Source organism: Neovison vison, chromosome 12, assembly GCF_020171115.1.
Source record: "Neovison vison isolate M4711 chromosome 12, ASM_NN_V1, whole genome shotgun sequence".
Taxonomy (NCBI): Eukaryota; Metazoa; Chordata; class Mammalia; order Carnivora; family Mustelidae; genus Neogale; species Neogale vison.
The window spans coordinates 21234221-21257167 of NC_058102.1; the positions used below are offsets into that span (position 1 = coordinate 21234221).

The 22947-nt window shown below is 35.9% G+C and overlaps 1 protein-coding gene and 1 pseudogene across 3 annotated transcripts in view; both read left to right on the forward strand.

Moving 5' to 3' along the window:
• Positions 1-22947, forward strand: part of UHRF1BP1L (UHRF1 binding protein 1 like) — a 108135-nt gene that overhangs the window by 70050 nt on the left and 15138 nt on the right. For 2 of the 3 annotated variants that reach the window (XM_044228340.1, XM_044228341.1), the window contains 7 exons: positions 3157-3350; positions 5182-6680; positions 6853-7028; positions 12077-12216; positions 12905-13055; positions 16283-16536; positions 16887-16995. In XM_044228340.1, the coding sequence (XP_044084275.1) occupies positions 3157-3350; positions 5182-6680; positions 6853-7028; positions 12077-12216; positions 12905-13055; positions 16283-16536; positions 16887-16995 (2523 nt within the window). Of the gene's footprint in view, positions 1-3156; positions 3351-5181; positions 6681-6852; positions 7029-12076; positions 12217-12904; positions 13056-16282; positions 16537-16886; positions 16996-22947 lie in introns of those variants that run through there. The other variant, XM_044228342.1, reaches the window with a different exon arrangement.
• Positions 18340-20304, forward strand: LOC122892164 (annotated as a pseudogene).

Consider the following 22947-nt stretch of genomic DNA (forward strand, 5'->3'; position numbering starts at 1 on the left):
AGCCACCCAGGCACCCGAAACTATATTTCATTGAAAAATAAACAATGGAGTTATTCTTTTCGCTATAGAGAAATACTTTTTTTTTTTTTTTTGCTGTTTTTTTGTGCACAGCTATATACTTTGGATACCCTTTGGCCCTTGTCTTTAGTTAGAAACAACTTAAGTTATGTGAATTTTTATTTGTAAGCTATTTGGGGGTACTAAAGTTAAAATAATGATATGTTTGTATTCTTTGAATGGCAAATTTCTCTACTATTGTCTCAGATCATCAAGGACTTCTGCAAACTAAAATTTGCCTTTGTTTATGTGATACCTTTTTGTTTAACTGTATAACCAGTAATCCTTGTTTGTACCAAAGTTTTGGGATCTAATTTTTACCATCTTCATGCTTTTCAGTAGTCTTTTGTGTATTCTCATTTGTTTCTCTTTTCTACCTTCCTGACTAAAACAAGGAAATTATGACATTTGCTCAGCACTTTAGTAAGATGGCACAGCTGAAACTCAAGCATGGGTCATAAAGCAAAGTTCATTGTGTGTCTTCCCCCCATTCCCCAACTATATTACACTGCCTTCCTAGGATATTTACAACCATTTGTCTATAACTGGAAAATCCCATGATTTCCAGCCCTCCTCACCTCTCACAAATAATTGTTTTCTTTAAGTAGTACAAGGATTTCTGATTTCTAATCTAGGCTTATTTATTTCTATCAGTTTTGTTAACAGGTGCCAAAGGAATATAATCTCATTTTATAATACATATATTTTTTCTGATAAAAATATAAATTTCTTTCTCAGCAATTTAAACCATAGCCCCATAGATTCTTAGGAGTGGATTTGCTAGGTTATGTTTAACTGTGTTTAATTTAACTGTTCATTATTCAAAAGTTTCAAGCATACACAAAAATAGAGTATGTTCATTCCTCATGTACAAAGATCCATTTTCAGCCCTGATATTTCATCTCTTTGTTAAGCTACCCAACTTTAAAAATACATCACTTTTTAAATATTGTAAATGTAATATTTTTTTTAATGCCAGAAATAAAAAACTGCTCCCAAGGCTACAATTTAGAGATGACTTCTGCTAAAACATGAGTGTATGAATTTGTTAGGGCTGTTATAACAAAGTACCATAGATTGGGTGATTTTTTTTTTTTTAAGATTTTATTTATTATTTATTTGACACAGAGGGAGAGATCAGAAGCAGGCAGAGAAAGAAGGTAAACAGGCTCCCTGCTGAGCAGAGAGCCCAATGTGGGGCTCCATCCCAGGACCCTGAGAACATGACCTGAGCCGAAGGCAGAGGCCTAACCCACTGAGCCACCCAGGCGCCCCAGTTGGGTGATTTAAACAAAAGAAATGTATTTCCTCATAATTCTTAAGGCTAGAAGTTCTAGATCAAGTGTCAGCAAGGTCATTTCTTCAAAGACGTCTTCTTGGCTTATAGATTTCTGTCTTTTCACATGGTCTTTCCTCAGTGTGTTTCCTAATGATACTGATCATACTGGACTGGGCCCACCCATGTGAACTCATTTTTACTATGATTGCCTCTTTAAAAGTTCTGTCTCCAAATATAGTTATATTATGAGATACCCTGAGTTAGAACTTTATTAGCATATCAATTTTGAGGGGACACAGTTCAGACCATAACGACAAGTATCGTGTTCCTAGTCCTGTTCTTTATATATGTGTTTCTTTTATATATTTTATTTTTATCCTGTCCTTTCCCCTTGATGATGTGAGCATATTCCAGGTTTCTACAGATTTATTTTACATACTTCTAATAACTGTATAATAGCCTATTTCACTAGTCCCCTGTTAGATACCGTGTGGATTTTTCTACTGCTTAGTACACCAGATTTCTTTCTCTGTCCCAGATCTGCAGAGCCCGGGTTCTTCTTTCCTTTTTTACTGTAGCCTTGGGGACTACATTTACTCCCGAGTCCTCTCTGTAGATGTCATCTTTCAGTCTATACTTGAGAGGGCTTCTTCCTACCTTCTAGAGAGCAATGTGATCTCCTTAGCATCCCACTGCCTTTCTATTTTCAAATACAATCACCTCCACATCCCAATTGGCTGTATCTGTTGGACTTGAATTGCAGTTTTTCTGCCTCTGTGTCTGTCTTGAATAAAACCTACAGACTTTTTGTTACTTTGTGCTTATCACCATACACAAAATGTAGTTGGTGTTCAGTGACTCTTTGTTGAAAGAAAATGAAGGAATGAATGAATAAATGAATGAATGGAATGCCAAAAATGTCCTCTTCAGGACATTTATAATGTTGTCTCTTTAGTAATATCCTATACCTTGGGCTTATTTTCCTAAATTATTATTGTCAAAAAGTTCTAGATATGCATGCTATTTGCTTTACTAAATGTAAGTAGGTCTGAATGTTTAGAATAAAACATTTTTTATAAATAAGAAATGCTCTAAAATATAAAGATGCTCTGAAAATAATAATGGCTTTTAGGGTATAAAAAAGGGATTTCAGGAAGTGATGTATACTATAATTGTGAATATTTATTTAATATAAATTAGCATGAATATATTTATCCAACCCCTGAGCATTCTAATATTTGGCGGGGGGGACTATGAAAAAGTGTATATTCTTTTTATTATTTACTAGCTACTTGAGCTTTTACTTTGCACCAAGCACTATTCTAGGGTTAGGATTAAGTGGAGAATAAAAGTACATGGCCTCTCAAGGAGATCTGCCTCGTTTACCACTTTCATAAGGTATTAGTCATTGGTTCTCTTATTTTAGAAGGTTTGGATTGTATGCATATAGTAAAAGTCCTTACAGAACTATCTGATTAAGAACCAAAACTTTGATGTGATACTTAATCAAGAAGGTAAGATTTTTTTAAAGTTTGCTTCTTGGTGACTATAACATTAGGAAAAGAGATCTAAACAGTACTTGTATTCATACAGATAGTTTAAGTAATATATTTTCAGTTAGTGATACATAGAAAAATCTTGTTTTATCTATCTAAAAATGTTTCCTATCATCCACTTGTCACTTGAGTTTTTTTTTTTTTAGTAAAATTTCAAAACCATATTATCTTAATTTAAAAAGAATAAATGTTGTTAAAAATATTTTCTCTCAGGGAAGATTTAGATACCTGTTCAGTAAAAATTAAAATTTTTTTTCTCCACAGTTCCATCTGCCAACCTTTATAGCCAACTGAATGCACTACAGTTTACTGTGGATGAAAGAAGTATTCTGTGGTTAAATCAATTTCTGTTGGATTTAAAACAGAGTCTTAATCAATTTATGGCTGTATACAAGTTGAATGACAGTTCAAAATCTGATGAGCATGTTGATATTCGAGTTGATGGCTTAATGCTAAAGGTACCATATAAACAAGAGGCTGTAACAACAAAACCATTTTTCTTTTCTTTTTTTATTAAAGATTTATTTATTTACTTGAGACAGAAGTGAGGGCAGTGCCAGAGAGTCTCAAGCTGACTTTGCACTGGGTGCAGAGCCCAGTGTGGGGCCTGAGCTCACGACCCTGAGGTTAGGACCTGAATCGAAACGAAGAGTTGGATGCTTAATGGACTGTGCCACCGAGGCACCCCACAAAACTGTTTTTAGAGAAGTTAATAGCTTTAGATTTCCAGGATTTAAGATGGGTGCTCAAATATAAATCGACTTTATTGTAATCTTAATTTTGATTTTGAAATTTCAGTTTTGATTTTCATTTAAAAAAGCTTTAAGAGACTGTTTCCCCCCTTCTTTCTCTACCTTCTTTTATTTTATTTTGTCACTGCTCATCCATTTGGAGGTAAGCCGAAATAAAATTTAAATCTGTGTTTTTCCCTACTTCCAGACTGGATAAAATTTTCCTTTCAAAAGTGGTAATTAATATAATGAAACTAGTAAGTTAGATCTGTGTTTAATTTTTTCACAGTCATTCTGTTACTGATACCCAAAGATAATAGAAAGTTGCTTTGTATTACAGCCAAGTAGTTGATAATCTGATTCCCATGGATATCTCAATTCTACAGGAGGGAAGTTTTTTTAAATAAAACAGCTAGTATAGTATAGTAAATAGGATAAGACTTGGACATGGATAAAAAATTTCAGTTTCTAGTTGTGTTGCTTATACTCTATATTTCTATATCCTTAATTTCTTTTCTTAAAGGTATATTTTTATACCTTTAATTTTCTTCTTAAAATGAGGTTATGAATAAAACTCATACATCACAGAAATGTTTTAAAGATCTTTTCAAAGATCTTACTGTATTCAGCATAAAAAACACATTTTTTAACACTTACAGTTATACTGAGACAGTTTTGTAATGATCTTTACACTTTCTCAGTTTGCACAGTTTTAAAACCAGTCCCTTTGAACTCTTTGATGTGAATATTTTGAGGACTGAGGTTAATTATTTCTGAAAAATTATTTTAGCAAATAGTTTGGCCTATCCTTTTAAGTTTATTTTCTTAATAGTTTTATCCCAAAAAAAGTCATTCTAATGACATCTCTCCAGTCATTCTATTTACCCATCCAGTCATCCTCCAAATCTCTTGGATTTAAAATAACCTAAGAAAAAGTTCCTTTTTCCAAGCTTAGCACTTATATACTTAGGGTATAGTAAGCTTTTAGTAATACTTACTTAATTTAGTTTCACTTTTTTATTTTTATTTTTTTTTTTAAAGATTTTATTTATTTATTTGACAGACAGAGATCACAAGTAGGCAGAGAGGCAGGCAGAGAGAGAGAGGAGGAAGCAGGCTCTCCGTGGAGCCGACAGCCCGATGCGGGGCTCGATCCCAGGACCCCGGGATCATGACCTGAGCCGAAGGCAGAGGCTTTAACCCACTGAGCCACCCAGGCGCCCCTCACTTTTTTATTTTAACAACAAAAATTTTTATTTGGTTTTGTGATATGTTGTATGCAAATATGCATGTATGTTAGGTCCACTATTCATTATTTATGTTTTTTTTTTAAGTTTTTTTTTTTTTTTTCCCCTTAGTGGTTAATCAGTTAAGTCCCTTTTACTTGCTTTAATAAAAATACTTGGTGGGAGAGAGTTAATATTTTATGTCTGGAGGAAATTAGTATTTTGAGGGGAAACACCAAAAGAAATCCTGAGCTAAATTATGTTTGTGATTATTTTATCTTCAAGACATATATATGGATTTGTAAATTAGAGTAATGTTTTTTCTCTTATAGTTTGTCATTCCTTCTGAAAAGAAATCTGAATGTCATCAAGATCAACCACATGCAGTTTCTATTCAGAGTTCTGAAATGATTGCCACAAATACAAGGCATTGTCCAAATTGTCGACATTCTGATCTAGAAGCTTTGTTTCAAGACTTTAAAGATTGTGATTTTTTCAGTAAAGCAAATACCAGCTTCCCCAAATCTGATGACAATTTTAATCTTTTGCACCCAATCTTCCAGAGACATGCCCATGAACAAGATACTAAAATGCATGAAGTTTATAAAGGAAATATTACTCCCAAGTTGAATAAACACACTCTTAAAACTTCTGCTGCCACAGATGTTTGGGCTGTGTACTTTTCTCAATTTTGGATTGATTATGAAGGGACAAAGAGTGGAAAAGGGCGACCGATAAATTTTGTAGACTCTTTCCCTCTTTCCATCTGGATTTGCCAACCAACAAGGTATGCAGTGTCACAAAAAGAGCTACAGTCATGCAATCAGGTATCTCTAAATACATCACAGAGTGAATCTAGTGATCTGACTGGCCGACTGAAGCGGAAAAAGCTCTTGAAAGAGTATTACAGTACAGAATCTGAGCCCTTGACAAATGGTAGTCAGAAACCTTCTGATACATTTTTAAGATTTACCTCTTCATCGTCAGATGCAGATGTTCACGTCCTGGTTCACATTCATAGACATGTCAGTATGCAGATCAATCACTACCAGTATCTGCTCTTGCTTTTCCTCCATGAGTCCCTTATTCTGCTTTTGGAGAACTTAAGGAAAGATGTCGAAGCTGTGACGGGCACTCCTGCTAGTCAGGCATCCATTTGTATTGGAATTTTACTGAAAAGTGCAGAAGTGGCTCTTTTGCTACATCCAGTGGATCAAGGAAATACTCTCAAGTCTCCTGTTGCTGAAAGTGTGAGCCCAACAGTTCCTGACTATTTGCCTACAGAAAATGGAGAACTTTTGTCTTCAAAAAGGAAACAAGTTAGTAGTGGTGTAAATCAAATTAGAAGTGTAACTGCTAATCACATGTCGGACAACAGATCTATGAGTGTTGACCTGAGCCATGTGCCTTTGAAGGATCCTTTGCTTTTTAAATCAGCTAGTGATACAAATCTGCAAAAAGGTATTTCTTTTCCGGATTGTTTATCAGATAAAAATTTAGGGAAGATAAGTGAAGATGAAAGTAGTGGAATTATCTGTAAAAGTGGATCAGGAGAAATTGGATCAGAAACAAATGACAGAAAGGATTCCTCTTATACAGGTTCAAATGGTGTCTTAAGCCACAGAGAAGACTCAAATTTGCTTTCCTTTGATAATGATGGTAATCAAAACATACTTTCAAACAGTTCAAGTAGTGGAGGACATGAAACTATAGAGTCAGTCTTTAAAGCGGAAGATTTGCTTCCAGAAACAGCTTCACTCTCTGAGAACCTAGAAATCAATCAAGAAGAAGCACCCACTGTTAGAACATTTACATCTCAGTCATCTTTAAGGTAACAACATACTTTTGGAATTTGGGGGATTTTTGGTTTTCTATCCATATGTGTGTGGTGGGAGGCATATTTTGTTTTTGGACAGAAAACCTCATGATAAAATAAGGCATTGCTAGAGTTAACACCTAAAAATGGGTTTTATGTGATGTTTTTCTAATAATTTTGTTAACAGTGGAAAGCCTAAGGACCGTATCCCACCCAGTGTGGCTCCACTCTGTGTTTCTTACAAGAACATGAAGAGAAGCTCCTCACAGACTTCATTAGATACCATTTCACTTGACAGTATGATATTGGAAGAACAGTTGTTGGAAAGTGATGGAAGTGATACTCATATATTTTTGGAAAAAGGTAAAGCAATACAAGTTTAAGAATTCATAATAAATATACAAATCTTAGAAGTGATGTTTAAGTATTTTTAATTCTATCCAATAATAAATTATAGCCCCCCCAAAACTTATTTTACTTACACACATACATACCTATATACTACAAAGAGTATTGTACCTAACTTTCTAATGGTTTTTCTGTTGCTGCTTTTTTATGGCCACATCCAGCAGTTATTTGTATATAGTCATTTAGAGCATAAAGCAAACCACGTGAATGCTATTAGCCTCTTGTCATAGAGACTCCTTTATGTGGAATTTTGGTCAGATGGGCTTAATTTGCTTGATGAATTCTCAGTTATGTTCGTCCTGTGACTGGAATTTTTCTAGACTGGATCTGCTTATCTCCATAACAAGTATTCTGTCACGATTACGAATGATGGAACAACATGATTCCCCCATTTTACTCAGAGGCAACTAATGCCCCAGTAAAGACCACTAGGAATGACTGAGAAAGTATTAAATGTATTCCTATTACTAAGACATTGGGGCCTTTGTGAACAGGAATGAAAGGATGGGCCACAGCTAGAGATTAATTGCTAGATACTGAAGTAGAAGAGACCATAGGTAAATACAAATTACTTTGTGAATGAAGGATAGTAAGCCTGTTATTGATGATGTTGAAAACAGCTTAGGGTAAGGAAAGGCTCATGGGTTCACAAACTGAAACTTTACGGAAATTAGTATACAGTCAGGAAGAAATAGGGGCAGTTTTTGAAATCAGCTAGATGGACCCAAGAGCCTAAGCTTTTAACCAACCAGTATGTTATACTAGATCCCCCGACTTTGGAAATGATTACCATATGTGTAGAAGAGGTACTGACACGGGTCATAGAGCTCTATTCTAGATTCACGGATAGCTCTTTCGCCTAGTTCCCCAGTCCCCTTTATGGTTTAAAATCCTACCTTAGCAGGGGCACCTGGGTGGCTCAGTGGGTTAAGCCGCTGCCTTCGGCTCAGGTCATGATCTCAGGGTCCTGGGATCGAGTCCCACATGGGGCTCTCTGCTCAGCAGGGAGCCTGCTTCCTCCTCTCTCTCTCTGTCTGCCTCTCTGCCTACTTGTGATCTCTGTCTGTCAAATAAATAAATAAAATCTTTAAAAAAAAAAAAAAATCCTACCTTAGCAGATTTCTGCTTTATGATCAAAATGTACTTTAAAAAGACTATTCCTATAGAAAATATCCCTAACTGTTCTCAGAAAGCATCAGTGGTTTCCTTATTATTATTAAAAATTAAATAATAAAAGGGACTACCACTCAATGGAAAATATATACAGACAACTACAATTTGGAAAATAAAATAACCCAAAGTTCCCGCAATTGGAAATACCATCATTTATTCTATGTCTCTGTGTATATATTCATATATGTATGTATTTGGTGTCATGCTATATATATATGATTTTTTAACCTGCTTTTTATAATTTTTCATCATTTTCTAATACCATTTAAACTTCTTTGAAAATATTTTTGAAGTCTGTATTAAATTGACATGAAAATGTACTATGACTTCTTTTTTAAAGATTTTATTTCTTCATTTATTGAGAGCGTGCACGTGAGCAGTAGGAGGGGCAAAAGGGAAAGGAGAGGCAGAGACAGAGAATCCCAAGCAGGCTCTAGCCCCAGCATGCAGCCCAGCATGGGACTCCAGGCTGGCTCGATCTCATGACCCTGAGATCATGACCCCAGCCAAAATGAAGAGTCAGGTATCTAACCACCTGAGCCACTGTGGTACCCCTGTACCATGAGCTTTTAATAGTTTTCCTGATCCATGATGATTTTCTTTATGTCAGAGGAATTCAATTACATTAGGAAAAGACTCTTGTTTTTTTGTGTTCTTTTGTTTTAATTTTATAAGAAATATATGAAAAAATATGTGAATACTTTGTCATTATAAAGAAATCAGTTATTATGGAAATATCTGAAATAAAAATTGAAAGTGTCACTTTAATACCACCCTTACTCTGCCCTTGATACTGTTCCCCACTCTAGAAATAACTGTCATCAACTTTTTGTATATATATTAACAGACGGTTTTCTGTGTGTTTTTGTATGCATATTTGTATGTTTATATATGTACACACAACACATATGTGTGTAGATATGCATGTGTATACATGTTTTTAAATATATATACATATTTATGAACAGTATTTATGAACAAACATGTAGTGGGACTGCCTTCCCACCACAGGCTCCTAACTATCTTCCCATTTCTGTTCTTGTCAATTTATAATTCATTCTTTGTTCTGTAGGCAAAGACTCTTAAGAATGTAATTACCACAGTGCCTGGCTAATGCAGTCTACACCACGTGACTGTGGATCTCAGGGTCATGAGTTCAAGCCCCACGTTGGGTATAGAGCTTACTTCAGACAAACAAACAAACAAAAATATAAATACTATCACATTCATCCCCATTTTAATTCTGATAACTTCTCACAGCTTTGAGGCATTAAGTTTAAAAACCGTAACATTACTGACAATGCTCTGCGTGATACGGCCCCAGCTTAACTGGTTCTGCTGTTCACCCGTGTGTTTGTTATACTTCAGATGTACTGTAGTACACTTTACTCCTTTAAATGCACTCTTCACTGTTTCTTCACTATGACAAACTTTTTTCTACCTCAGGGTCTTTGTACCTGTGCCTAGAATGCTCTTTTTCACTTTAGTTTATATAGTGTTTCATTAGGGAAGCCTTCTTACCCTCTAAGAGCCCTCTGTGAAATGGGAATTGTATTTATATGTATTTTCCCTGGTGGCTTTAAACATTGTTTTCTTTCAGTAGATGATTTATAGAGCACCAACTGTGTTTCCAGGCACTGAGTTAGGAGTTGAATGTGTAGTCATAAATGCAGTTGACCCTTGAACAACATGTGTTTGAACTGCGCAGATCCACCTATATGTGGATTTTTTTTTCAATAAACTCAGCACAGTTCTGTAAATGTATTTTCCTTGTGATTTTTTTTTAAAGATTTTATTTATTTATTTGACATAGAGAGATTACAAGTAGGAGAGAAGCAGGTAGAGAGAGAAGGAGGAGGAAGTAGGCTCCCTGCCGAGCAGAGAGCCCGATGCGGGACTCGATCCCAGGACCCTGAGATCATGACCTGAGCCGAAGGCAGCGGCTTAACCCACTGAGCCACCCAGGTGCCCTTCCTTGTGATTTTTAAAATGTTTCTTTTCTCTCACTTTTTTAAATTGTAAGAATACAGTACATAATATATATAACATGTGACATAGGTTAATTGGATGTTTATAATTTATAATAAATTTATAATTAAGATTTCATTCAATAGTAGGCTATTAGTAATTAAGTTTTTGGAGAGTCAGAAGTTATATGTGGATTTTTGACTGCATGGGAGATCAGCACCCCTAGCATTCACACAGTTCAAGGGTTAACTATATAATAATTTAAAAACTGAGGCTGTGTCATGACTTGTAGTTTATTTATTTATTTGTTTATTTTAATAATCTTTAAAATTTTTTATAAACATATAGTGTATTATTAGCCCCAGGGGTACAGGTCTGTGAATCGCCAAGTTTACACACTTTACAGCATTCACCATAGCATATACCCTCCCCAATGTCCATATCCCCACCACCTCTCCCTACCCCCCTACCCCCGGCCACCCTCAGTTTGTTTTGTGACATTAAGAGTCTCTTATGGGTTGTCTCCCTCTCGATCCCATCTTGTTTCATTTATTCTTTTCCTACCTTCCAAACCCCCGACGTTGCCTCCCCACTTCTTCATATCAGGGAGATCATATGATAGTTGTCTTTCTCTGATAGGCTTATTTCTCTAAGACTTGCACTTTTCCAATGCACTTTTTGTAGTAATTCTTTTTTATGGTATTTTTTTTTAAAGTATTTTAAAGATTGTCTTTGACCACAGAGTTTGAGAAATAATGAGATACAGCACACTGAGAAATTAAGGCAGGTAGGTAAGAATGGAGGATGATCACATTGGTAGTAGTGGCATTAACTTCATGTAGATGAGAATTAGAAGTTATTGTAGGCTACTGAAAGGGGAAATGAAGTGGTTAAGCTGGGACTGTTCAAAGTAGGATGGCCTGCGGAGGCGAAAGCTGGCTGACTAGGAATCTGCTACTCTAGCACTCTGCCGGCAATGAGGAAGCAGTGGTCAGTGTTTTAGATTTCTTTTCATACTAAGTCTAGGGCTTTAGTATCTCTAACATTTTTTGTGGACGTTATTTCTTTTTTTTTTTTTTTTTTTAAAGATTTTATTTATTTATTTGACAGAAAGATCACAAGTAGGCAGAGAGGCAGGCAGAGAGAGAGAGAGGAGGAAGCAGGCTCCCTGCTGAGCAGAGAGCCCAATGCGGGACTCGATCCCAGGACCCTGAGATCATGACCTGAGCCGAAGGCAGCGGCTTAACCCACTGAGCCACCCAGGCGCCCTGGACGTTATTTCTTAATATTTGCTAGCTAATCAGAGTTTAATTTTTCTTTGCCTATCATTTTTTTTTAAAGATTTTATTTATCTATTTGCCAGAGAGTGAGTGAACACAAGCAGGGAGGAGTGAGGAGCCCAACAGGCAGAGAGAGAGGGAGAAGCAGCAGGGATCTCTGATCCCCGCTTATCAGAGAGCCCAACGCGGGGCTCAGTCCCAGGATCCTGGGATCAGGACCTGGCTGTAGGCAGAGGCTTAACCCACTGAGCCACCCAGGAGCCCCACCTATTATCTTTTTTTTTTTTTTAAAGATTTTATTTATTTGACAGACGGAGATCACAAGTAGGCAGAGAAGCAGGCAGAGAGAGAGGAGGAAGCAGGATCCTGCTGAGCAGAAAGCCCGACCTTGGGATCATGACCTGAGCCAAAGGCAGATGCCTTAACCCACTGAGCCACCCAGGCGCCCCCGCCTATTATCTTTGAAATAAGCCTTTGCTTGAGAAAGAGTTGAAGGGATGCCCCATATTGATTAGATAAATGTAACATATTTGGATCATGTGTAAAACTGATTTTAATTTGTTAGTTTCTTTATTACTTTAGGTATTAAGAAGAATGAGACTACAAATTACCAGAACCTTGCAGAGAGTGCAAATGCTAGTGCAAATCTACAGAATTTTGGTGAAACCTCTCCAGATGCCATCAGTACAAATTCAGAGGGTGCTCAAGAAAATCAAGACCTGGTAATCATTTCAGAGAGATTTTGTGAAGAGAAATGCCAGCCACAAGGCTGATTTACCTTTATTTCATATTTAATATAGGCACATTTCAAGACATTAATATATAAAGTGAATTTCCGTAGTAGTAGTAATTCACTTTGCTCTTCCCACTCTTGAAACTGCTTCCTTCTTCTTACTGAATTGTTTTTCTCTGAATTTCGCTTCTCTAAATCTGTTTTTCTTGTACTGAGGAGGGAATTTCTGTCGTTTTCCATCTTTTATTTTTTGACCTTTGTTATTGTTCCATTTAAATACATTTTGGAAAGCAAGTTTGATGGTTGATAGTAGTCAGTCCTTATGAGGAACTTTCTACAAAAGAAGTATGTTACTGGTTTAAGCCCTTCCCACCTAGTGAAATGTTCTTACAGATGACTTAGAAAATATGTTCAACCTTCAGTGAAAATAATTTCATACAGAAATGTCATAAAATTAATCTTTGTGACCTAAAAAATTCTCTCTTGACTGAATAGGAAGAAAGGAAGTTGAAGTTTGTCACTGTAATGTATAACCATGTTTTCGTGGTCAAAAGTATATTTTCTGTTGTAATAGGTCACAATTTTGTTTTTAGAGGTTATAGTAGTTTCCTGTGTCATTTCTTAAATTTTGTTTGAATTGCTTGGTATGCTAATATTATTTATGCAATCATTATTAGATGTCAGTTGTGGTGTTTAAAATTACTGGTGTTAATGGGGAAATTGACATCCGAGGGGAAGATATGGAAATCTGTCTTCAAGTGGACCAAGTGACACCAGATCAGTTAGGCAATATCAGTCTTCGGCATTACCTGTGTAATCGTCCAGTAGGTAAGACTTTAATATGATTTAAACTTTTTTTGTTTTTTTTATATATATGTTTCCTTAGCAGTTTTATCTTTGGTATAAATGAATTCAAGGAAAACTATATTTGTTTATAATAATGTAAGAGATTTCTTTTAGATTATTTTCATAAAGTATTTTGATTGTTATTAGAAATATGTGTTGAAGATGTAGTCTCTAACTTCTTTTTGTTTGGTTAAGTGTCATCTTTTTTGGTCTTCTCATTCTTTAATATAATAGGTTTAAGAAAACTGAGCTCTTTTCTATATGAAAAGAATAAAATAATCCTAGAATGTCAAACTTAGTTCTATGCTGGAATAAATGTCAGTTTTTATATTCCATTATCTTGCTTATAAGCAAACATTTCCTGAATCTAGCATGATACTTGGTGTTTGGAAAAAATCATGTATCATGTTCTTATGATCCTTCGTTCCAAGATCAGCACATTCACTTGGATTAAAAAGAATTGTGAACAACAAAACATGCAGTGTATGAAGAGGAAACCACATAAAACCATTCTTTTTTCAAAGTTTATATGGAGTTATCACTCATGGTTTTCAGTCATTCGAAGAAACTGATTTATTAGAATAGTTCTCCTAAGCATTTGAAATGACAATGTTCAATTTTTTAAGTCTTTAAAAAGTCACTGAGCTGTAATATTTTTCTTTGCTATATATACAGAATGCTAAATCTGATACATAACATGTTGAAATACATAGTCCTGCATGATATCAAATAAGTATCTATCACCTCACATCTGGGAATTGCAGGTAAATGTGCCATTTGTCTTTAAACCAGCATCATAGAAAAAATTGTCTCCTGGCTTTTTTCTATGTATAGGCCTTGCAGTTTATAATGTATCTGTTAAAAAATTGCAAGAATTTTGTACAATAGAGGAAGCTAAATATATAACTGGAAAGGTTTCATAGTGGACAAAAGAAATTTCAAAACCTAGACTCTTCTGTTCCCAACCCAAACACTCTTCAAATTGTGCACTCTTAAATTATGTCCAGTTGCTCAGTTTTTGCTTATTTTTATGGGTCACTTAGTACCATGTCTTTTTAGTTTGTTTCGTGTTGTTCCTGACTGAAGAAATCATTTTGAAATACCTAGTATGTATGGGTTGTATAGTCAGTACTAATGCCTTATTTTTCTCAACTGTCTCAGTTGGCTGTTATGGATAAACTAAAAACAAAAAGGAAGAAAACAAAGGAAAAGAAAGGAGCAAAGGGAAATGGGATAAAAGGAAAGGGAGAAAAAAAATAGTTTAGTTTGAACATTTCAAATGATAAGCCATATGAACAAGGATTGATCTGCGGTTTATGTCTGCTGTTACTGACATGACCAATTAAAATTGCAAAGTTGTTTTTGCTTTGTTTGTTTTTGGTTTTCTATAATGTATGGATTTTGGAGTTCTCTAATAGGAAGACCTTTATGTAATAGTTTCATGGCATAAAAGGTAGAAGAGAGGAATGAGTTTTGACTAAGATCTCTCCTCCAAGTAAATACTGTTTTTGTTTGAAATTATTTCTGGCTCTCAGGTCCTTAGAGTGAGTGGGTATCTCTTTCTCTCTGTCTCTAATACAGATAGTAGATAAGTAGATAAAAGCCAGAACAAAATCACATTTACCAAGTTGTTCCTGATTGCTCTTATTATTAAACAGACAAATTAATTAACTCTTGTTTGTCTTGATATAGGAAAAGAACACTGACCATTATCAATTTGTGGCTGTTTTACCTTTCATTTTTAAAAAAAATCTGAGTTCTTAATTGTTAAAAAAATTCTTTAGAATTTTATTTGAACTCTTTCTTGTATCTATATTATTTATTTATTTTGAATGTTTATCTGTAGTACTAACATTGATTAAACATCATTCTGTACCTGAAATAAAGTTACAAAAACAACTCTCCATTATGGGTTGTGTGTGGAGATCTGTCCTTGGTACATAAATATAAGTATATTTATTTTCTTACATCCCCTTCCCTTCACAAATATGTTTACATTTGTCACATTTGACTTCTCTAAGACTGAAGCATTCACATCCATGCTGAGGGAAAATAAACATCTCCCCATCATGAATTTAATTAGTAGGGTCTTCTTAAGACCACTGAGACTGATAAATTTGATACTTCAGTAACTGAAAAAGTTTCACTTTTCCAGAACATTTAGTTTGTTTTTAACTCATGGGGCTCTGTGAATTGTGGAACTGATCATATCTTTCTCTTTGCTGCTAGAAAGTTCATTTTTGGTTCACTTGTGGCACAGAAAAGTAAATAATGTGTTTAGAGTTATTAATCTTGCTATCTATCCATTTCTCTTTTATCCTTTTCCATTGCTTACTTATTTTTTATATAATTATGCCATAAACGTGTTGCCTCCTGTTCTTTTTGGAGCTAGGTATTATAAACAAAATACTTACTATGAGGGTCAGTTCACTTAAATGGTTGCATTGAAAACTTGTTTCTTAAAATCAGATATTCTGTGGGTGCTATATTGAAATTTTAAAATTTTTTTTGAATTCAGTGTTTCATCTCTGTAAGCCACCTCAGATTCTTTTTTGGAATAAGGCCAAGGCATAGTTATATAAATATAAATTTGTATATATATGTGTGTGTGTGTGTGTGTGTGTGTATTTATTTGCTATATATTTATATATATCCTTTGCTAAAATTTCAGTTTTAAAATTGTCTTCTAGTAGAGGCATTTTAATGAGGTCTTGTCTATTTCCTGTTCTAATTATTTAAGGACCTAATTTTAATGAGAAAAGTGCAAAACCTCAGACTTTTGTTACTTCTTGAGAGATGGCTTAAGAATCACTCTAAATGTCATCATTTTTTCTTTATTACAGTTGTCCATTATCTTATAGATGTATAGATAGATATATACTAAGATGGATTGTAAGTCTCTTAGGTATGCATCATATCAGATTTATATCTTGGCATATGTTTGCATGGTACCAAAGAAATAGAATATATAGACAAGTCAACATTACTTCAGTGGAAGGTCATCTATAAAAATTGAAGTTAGGGTTGTGTATGGTATACTATACATGTACTGTAAATATTACTTAAATGAAAGGTAAATATTAAAACTTTAAGATATTATTGCTTCGACATTGTACAATATGACAATAATGTCTTAATGACAAATAATTGAGAGTGACCCTTCTGAATAGTGCTATAAGTTATAATTTTTATGTGTTCTTTTTCTGTAGGTTCAGATCATAAATCTATAATTCATTCCAAATCCTCTCCTGAGATTACTCTGAGATTTGAGAGTGGGCCTGGTGCTGTAATACACTCTTTGCTTGCAGAAAAAAATGGATTTCTGCAATGCCATATAGAAAACTTTAGCACTGAGTTTTTTACATCTTCTCTTACTAATATTCAACATTTTTTGGAAGATGAAACTGTTGCAACAGTGATGCCAATGAAGATACAAGTTTCTAACACAAAAATTAATTTAAAAGTATGTTAATAAGTATTTTTATGTTTTCATGTTGTAAATGTTTACTTTGCTTACCTGGACTTTGATTCATGTCCAGGAATATGTCATCTCTACAGTATATACTCTACTAGCATTTATTGAAATGCATTTGTGCATTTGTAGTCTTTGTGGGGGAATGATGAAGAGATCCTTCTTAGGAATTAGAAAAACAAAGAAATAGAATAGGCAATTTTTCACTATCAACTGAAGTATATAAAGATTAATTTCTAACTCATTAAAAATATTGACTGAAGTAACATTTGTTAAGGAAATGATTAATTTTATTATTTACTTCACTAACAATGTGCTGATGTTGTTTCTCCTTTCTGTAGGACGACAGTCCTCGTAGTAGTACAATATCCCTTGAACCAGCTCCTGTAACCGTTCATATTGACCATCTTGTGGTGGAGAGAAATGATGATGGCTCTTTTCATATCAGAGGTATATATATGAAAACCATTGTAATTGAATTCCTGCTGAAATTTAAAATTAAATAATTTATATGCTGATTGTTTACTCATAGTTCCTGTTTATAAATGTATATATATTTGGAGAAATCTTCCGAAAAGAGTGCTGAAATTAGAATAGATCCCTGAGACAATAGGGTGAACAATGTTGGCACTTCTTTTTGGGACCCTTTCCTGTGCTTCAACCAAATAGCAGACTTCAGGGAGGTTTTCACTTAAACATGGAGGATAGATTTTGCTGCTGCCAGGCCCCTCGAAGGGAATGATTGTGTTATGTCCTTTTGACAAAATTTGGTATCTCTCACCCCAGCAACCTCTTCCTCCCACCCAATCACGGCCTGTCATTATGGCACATCAAAAAAAACCAACCGTAGTCAAGAAAATGGGTTAAGCATACATCCAACAGTACTCAAACATTTGATGATTATAAACAGGCAGTAGTCATGTTTGTTCTTGTTGTTGTTTTAAAGATTTTATTTATTCACTTGACAGAGAGAGACACAGCAAGAGAGGGAACACAAGCAGGGGGAGTGAGAGACGAAAGTAGGCTTCCTGCCAAGCAGGGATCTTCATGCAGGGCTCAATCCCAGGACCCCAGGAACACGATCCGAGCCAAAGGCAGACACTTAACGATTGAACCACCCAGGCGCCCCAGTAGTCATGATTGTAAGCAAGAAATATACTCTAGCTAATTGAGTGGAAAAGGAGTTTTATAAAACCTATTGGAATGGAATAGAATTAAGAGACCAGAAATAAACTCTTAAATTTATAATTAACTGATTTTTGACAGTGGTGCCAAGATAATTCAATGTGGGAAAGAATAGCCTTTTCCACAAATGGTGCTAAAACTACATGATATACATATGATTGAAGTTAGACCTCTTCCTTATATCATCCACAAAAATGTACTCTTTGTGGATCAGAAATCTTAAAGTAAGAGATAAAATTATGTAAAACTCTTAAAAGAAGACATAAGAATAAATCTTAATGGCCCTGGCTTAGAAAGCCTTCTTAGATACCACACCAAAAGCATAAATAACAAAAGAAAAGTGTAGATGAATTGGACTTCATCAGAATTTAAAACTTCTGTGCCTCAAATGATACTATCAGGAACATGAAAAGACAGCCCACAGGATGGAAGAAATATTTATGTCATATATCTGGTAAGGGCCTGGTATCCAGACTATATAAAGAACTCTTCTAATGCAAAACTGGAAAAGATAAGGAGATATTTTGGGGCATTCTGCATGCCGGGTCTTCTCCTCTTCCTGTGCTGATTAGCTGTGGTGGCTCTGAAGACTCTGAAGTGACCAAGGTGGCCTGAGCCCAGGAGGCCATGGCTGTCAACATCAGTGTGGCCCAGAGGCTGCAGGATGTGCTGAGGACCCACCCGGGGTCTAATGGCACCATGAAGATGTTTGTTTCTGGTGCTGGAGACATTAAGCTTACTAAAGATGGCAGTGTGATGTTTTATGAAATGCAAATTCAACACCCAGCAGCCTCCTCAATAGTCAAAGTAGTAACAGCCCAGGATGACATAACTGGTGATGGTTACACTTCCAGTGTCCTGATCATTCAAGGGCTAGATTTCTGAAAGTCTTCATCCCAGGATAATAATAGACGAATATGAAGCTGTAAAGGAAAAGGTACTTCAGTTTTAGGAAAAGTCAAAGCAAGCAAAGAAATGGACAGGGAAATACTTAGAGATGTGGCCAGAACATCTCTACATGCTAAAGTGCATGCTGAATTTGCTGATGTCTTAACAGAGGCTGAGGTGGACTCCATTTTGGCCTTAAAAAACAAGATGAACCTGGGGCGCCTGGGTGGCTCAGTGGGTTAAAGCCTCTGCCTTTGGCTCAGGTCATGATCCCAGGGTCCTGGGATGGAGCCCCGCATCGGGCTCTCTGCTCAGCAGGGAGCCTGCTTCCCCCTCTCTCTCTGCCTGCCTCTCTGACGACTTGTGATCTCTGTCTGTCAAATAAATAAATAAAATCTTAAAAAAAAAAAAAACCAACAAGATGAACCTATTGACCTCTTCATATTTGAGATCATAGAGGTGAACATAAATCTGAGACGAATACAAGCTTAAACGGAGGTTTTGTTTTGGACCATGGGGCATGGCATCCTGATATGAAAAAAGTAGAAAATGCGTATATCCTCATATGCAATGTGTCATTAGAATATGAAAAAATAAAAGTGAATTCTAGCTTCTTTTTTTTTACAAGCGTGCAGAAGAGAGAAGCTTGTAAAAGCCAAAGAAACTTCATTGAAGATCGAGTTAAAAAAATAAAAGAAATGGAAAAGGAAGTCTGAGTGATTCAGATAAAGGATTTTTTGTTATTAATCCAAAGGGAATTGACCCCTTTTCCTTAGAAGCTATTGCCAAAAAAAGCATAGTAGCTCTGTGTAGACCTAAAAGGAGGAATATGGAAAGGCTGAGTCTCACTTGTGGTGGAGTAGCTCTAAATTCTTTTAATGACCTAAATCTTGATTGTTTGGGACATGCAGGACTTGTCTATTAGTATACATTGGAGAATAGAAATATAACAATCCTCAGTCTGTCACACTGTTGGTCAAAGGGCCAAATAAGCACACACTCACTCAGAGCAAAGATGCAATAGGAGACGGTTTGAGGGCTGTTAAAAATGCTATTGATGGGGACGCCTGGGTGGCTCAGTTGGTTGGACGACTGCCTTCGGCTCAGGGTGTGATCCTGGAGTCCCGGGATCGAGTCCCACATCAGGCTCCCAGCTCCATGGGGAGTCTGCTTCGCTCTCTGACCTTCTCCTCGCTCATGCTCTCTCTCACTGTCTCTCTCTCTCAAATAAATAAATAAAGTCTTTAAAAAAAAAAATGCTATTGATGATGGCTGTGTAGTTCCAGGTACTGGTGCAGTGAAGTAGTAATGACAAACAGAAGCCAGATTAAATATAAGTCCAGTGTAATGAAGAAGGTCCAGCTTGGGAGTTCAAGCATTTGCTGATGCACTGCTCATTATTCCAAGCACTGCTCATTATTCTTGCTCAGAACTCTGGTTTTGACCTTCGGGAAATGTTAAAGTTCAGAATCAGGTCGACTTGTGGGTGTGAACTTGAACACAGGTGAGCCAATGGTAGCAGCTAAAGTAGGCATATGGGGTAACTATTTTGTAAAGAGACAGCTACGTTGCTTCTGCACCGATTGCCAACAACATTCTCCTGACTGATGAGATCATGCGGACTGGAATGTCTTCCCTGAAATGTTGATTCGAAGCTCCCCTTGTCTCATATGAATCATAAAGACCCTACACAGTGATCCTAAGAATATAGCTGTGGAATTTTTCCAAGCTTCAAGTGATTTTCTTTCTTCTTTTTCTTTTTTAAGATTTTTTAAAATTTATTTGAGAGAGAGTAAAAGCAAGGTGAGGGGCAGAGGGTGAAGCAGACTCCATGCTGAGCAGGGAGCCCAATGAGAGGCTTGATCCTGGGACTCCAGGAGCATGACCTGAGCTGAAGGCAGCTGCTGAACCAGCTGAGCCATCCAGGTGCCCCTCAAATGATTTTCAAAAGTATTTTCTTTTCCCATGTGAAAAAAAGGGAATGCTAACACTCAAATTCTGAAGTTCTGAAATTATAATTAGTTTGTATTTTTTATATTGTACTGCAGTGTATACACATTAAGCAGGCCCTTTTTACCCAGTGAACAGGATGTTTTGCTTTAGCTTCAGTGATTAAAAAAAAAAAAAATACTGTGTTAGATAAGTATATGTTATCTACATTGTTATTAATTGTTCCTTGAAAAACAAATGAACAGAAACTGAAAAAGATAAATAACCCAATTTTAAAATAGGCAAAGATTTGAACAGATAATTTTCTGATGAATATATAAAAATGGCTGGCCAAAAGCACATGGAAAAATGCTTGACATCATTAGCCATTATAGAAATGTAAATCAAAACCACAATGAGATAACACTTCAAACCCACTAAGATGACTAATCAGAAAGATGATAACAAGTGGTGGGAGTATGTGCAGAAATTGGAACCCTCCTACATTGCTGGGCTGGTAAAATGGTGTGGGTGCTTGGGAAATAATTTGGCAGTAGCTTAGAAAGTTAAACCATTACTTATGACCCAGCACTTCCACTCAAGTAAAAACAGAGGTCCACTCAAAAACTTGTACACAAATGTTGATGTTGACAAGGACAGTATTCATAATAAATAGCCCAGAAGTGGAAACAACCCAAGTATCATGCTATGAATGGACAAGGAAAATGTGATATATCCATATAATGGATTATTTGTTCAGTAATAAAAAGAATAAAGTACTAATACATGTTACAGCATGGAATCTTTGAAAACATTTTGCTAAATGAAGGAAGCCATTCATGAAAGACCACATATTATATGATTCCATTTACATGAAATGCCCAGAGGAGGCAAATCTGTAAAGACAGAAACTAAGTTAGTGGTTGCCTAGGGCTTGTGGGTAGGATGGAAAGGAATGGGGAGAGACTGCTAATAGGTATGGTGGATTTTGAGGGTGATGAAAATCTTCTGGCCACCTGGGGTGTTCAGTTGGTTGTCTGCCTTTGGCTCAGGTCATGATCTCAGAATCTTGGGATCTATCCCTGTGCTGGACTCCCTGCTTAGCAGGAAGTCTGCTCCTTCTGTCCCTCTCTCTGATTGTTCACTCTCTTTCTCTCTCTCTCTCTTAGATAAATAAATAAATCTTTTTTTAAAAAAAAGTTCTTAAATTGATCATGGTGATGGTGTTACTGTTGGTGAGCATACTGAAAACCTATGGGTCACGCTCTAACTGGATAAATGGGCCATGTGAATTATTTAAGTTAAGTAATATATTCAGAGTTCTGTGGGAAAATAATATGAACCTTAACTTTTATTTTAAAGGCAAAAATAAGGACAGGTTTTTTTATTTTTTATTTTTAAAGATTTATTCATGAGAGACAGAGAGAAGCAGAGGCAGAGGGAGAAGCAGGCTCCCTGGGACTCAATCCCAGAACCCCAGGATCATGACCCGAGCCGAAGGCAGATGCTTAACCATCTGAGCCACCCTGTTGCCCAAGGACAAATTTTTTTTTTTTAATGGAAAGAATTGCTTAGTTAAAATGAAAAATTAGGGCGCCTGGGTGGCTCAGTAGGTTAAGACCCTGCCTTTGGCTCAGGTCATGATCCCAGGGTCCTGGGATCGAGCCCCATGTTAGGCTCTCTGCTTGGAGGTGGGGGGTCTTCCCTCCTCCTCTGCCCTTCCCCCTTCTTGTGCTCTCTCTCACTTACTCTATCTCTCTCAAATAAATAAATCTTAAAAAAATATCTAACAAAAGGCAGAAAATTAAAAATGGAATAAAAAGGAAGCATGGTGGTAAGTAGAAAACATTAGAATATAGCAATGAAGACAGTGTAGTAAATTTGAATGGTTTAAATTCCTTTGTTAAAATACAGAGGCACTAAGATAGTGTTAGGAGAAAAAATTCCAAGTATGTGTGGCAAGAAGATAGTCCTCCTAAATAAAATGACAAAAGCACTGAAAATAGGTGGTGGAAAAAAATATATACCAAAGGCTAGGAAAAAGGAAGTGAGTATTAGATAACATTAAAGTTAAAACTAAATGTAGAGAATGGGACAGAGAGGTGTTTTTTAGAGTTTATTTTTTAGAGCATTTTTATGTTTATAGCAAAACTGAGTGGGCAGTATAGAGATTTCCTGTATACCTGCTGCCCCCACAGATGCATAGCCTCCCATCTGAGTTACTTGTGTTATGATTGGTTGACACATCATCACTCAAAGTCCATAGTTTACATTACAGACATTCTTGGTGTTATACATTGTTTGTAAGTTTGGATAAACTTATAGTGATCTGTATCCACCAGTACAGTAATGTACAGAATAGTTTCATTGCCCTGAAAATCCTCTGTACTCTGCGTGTTT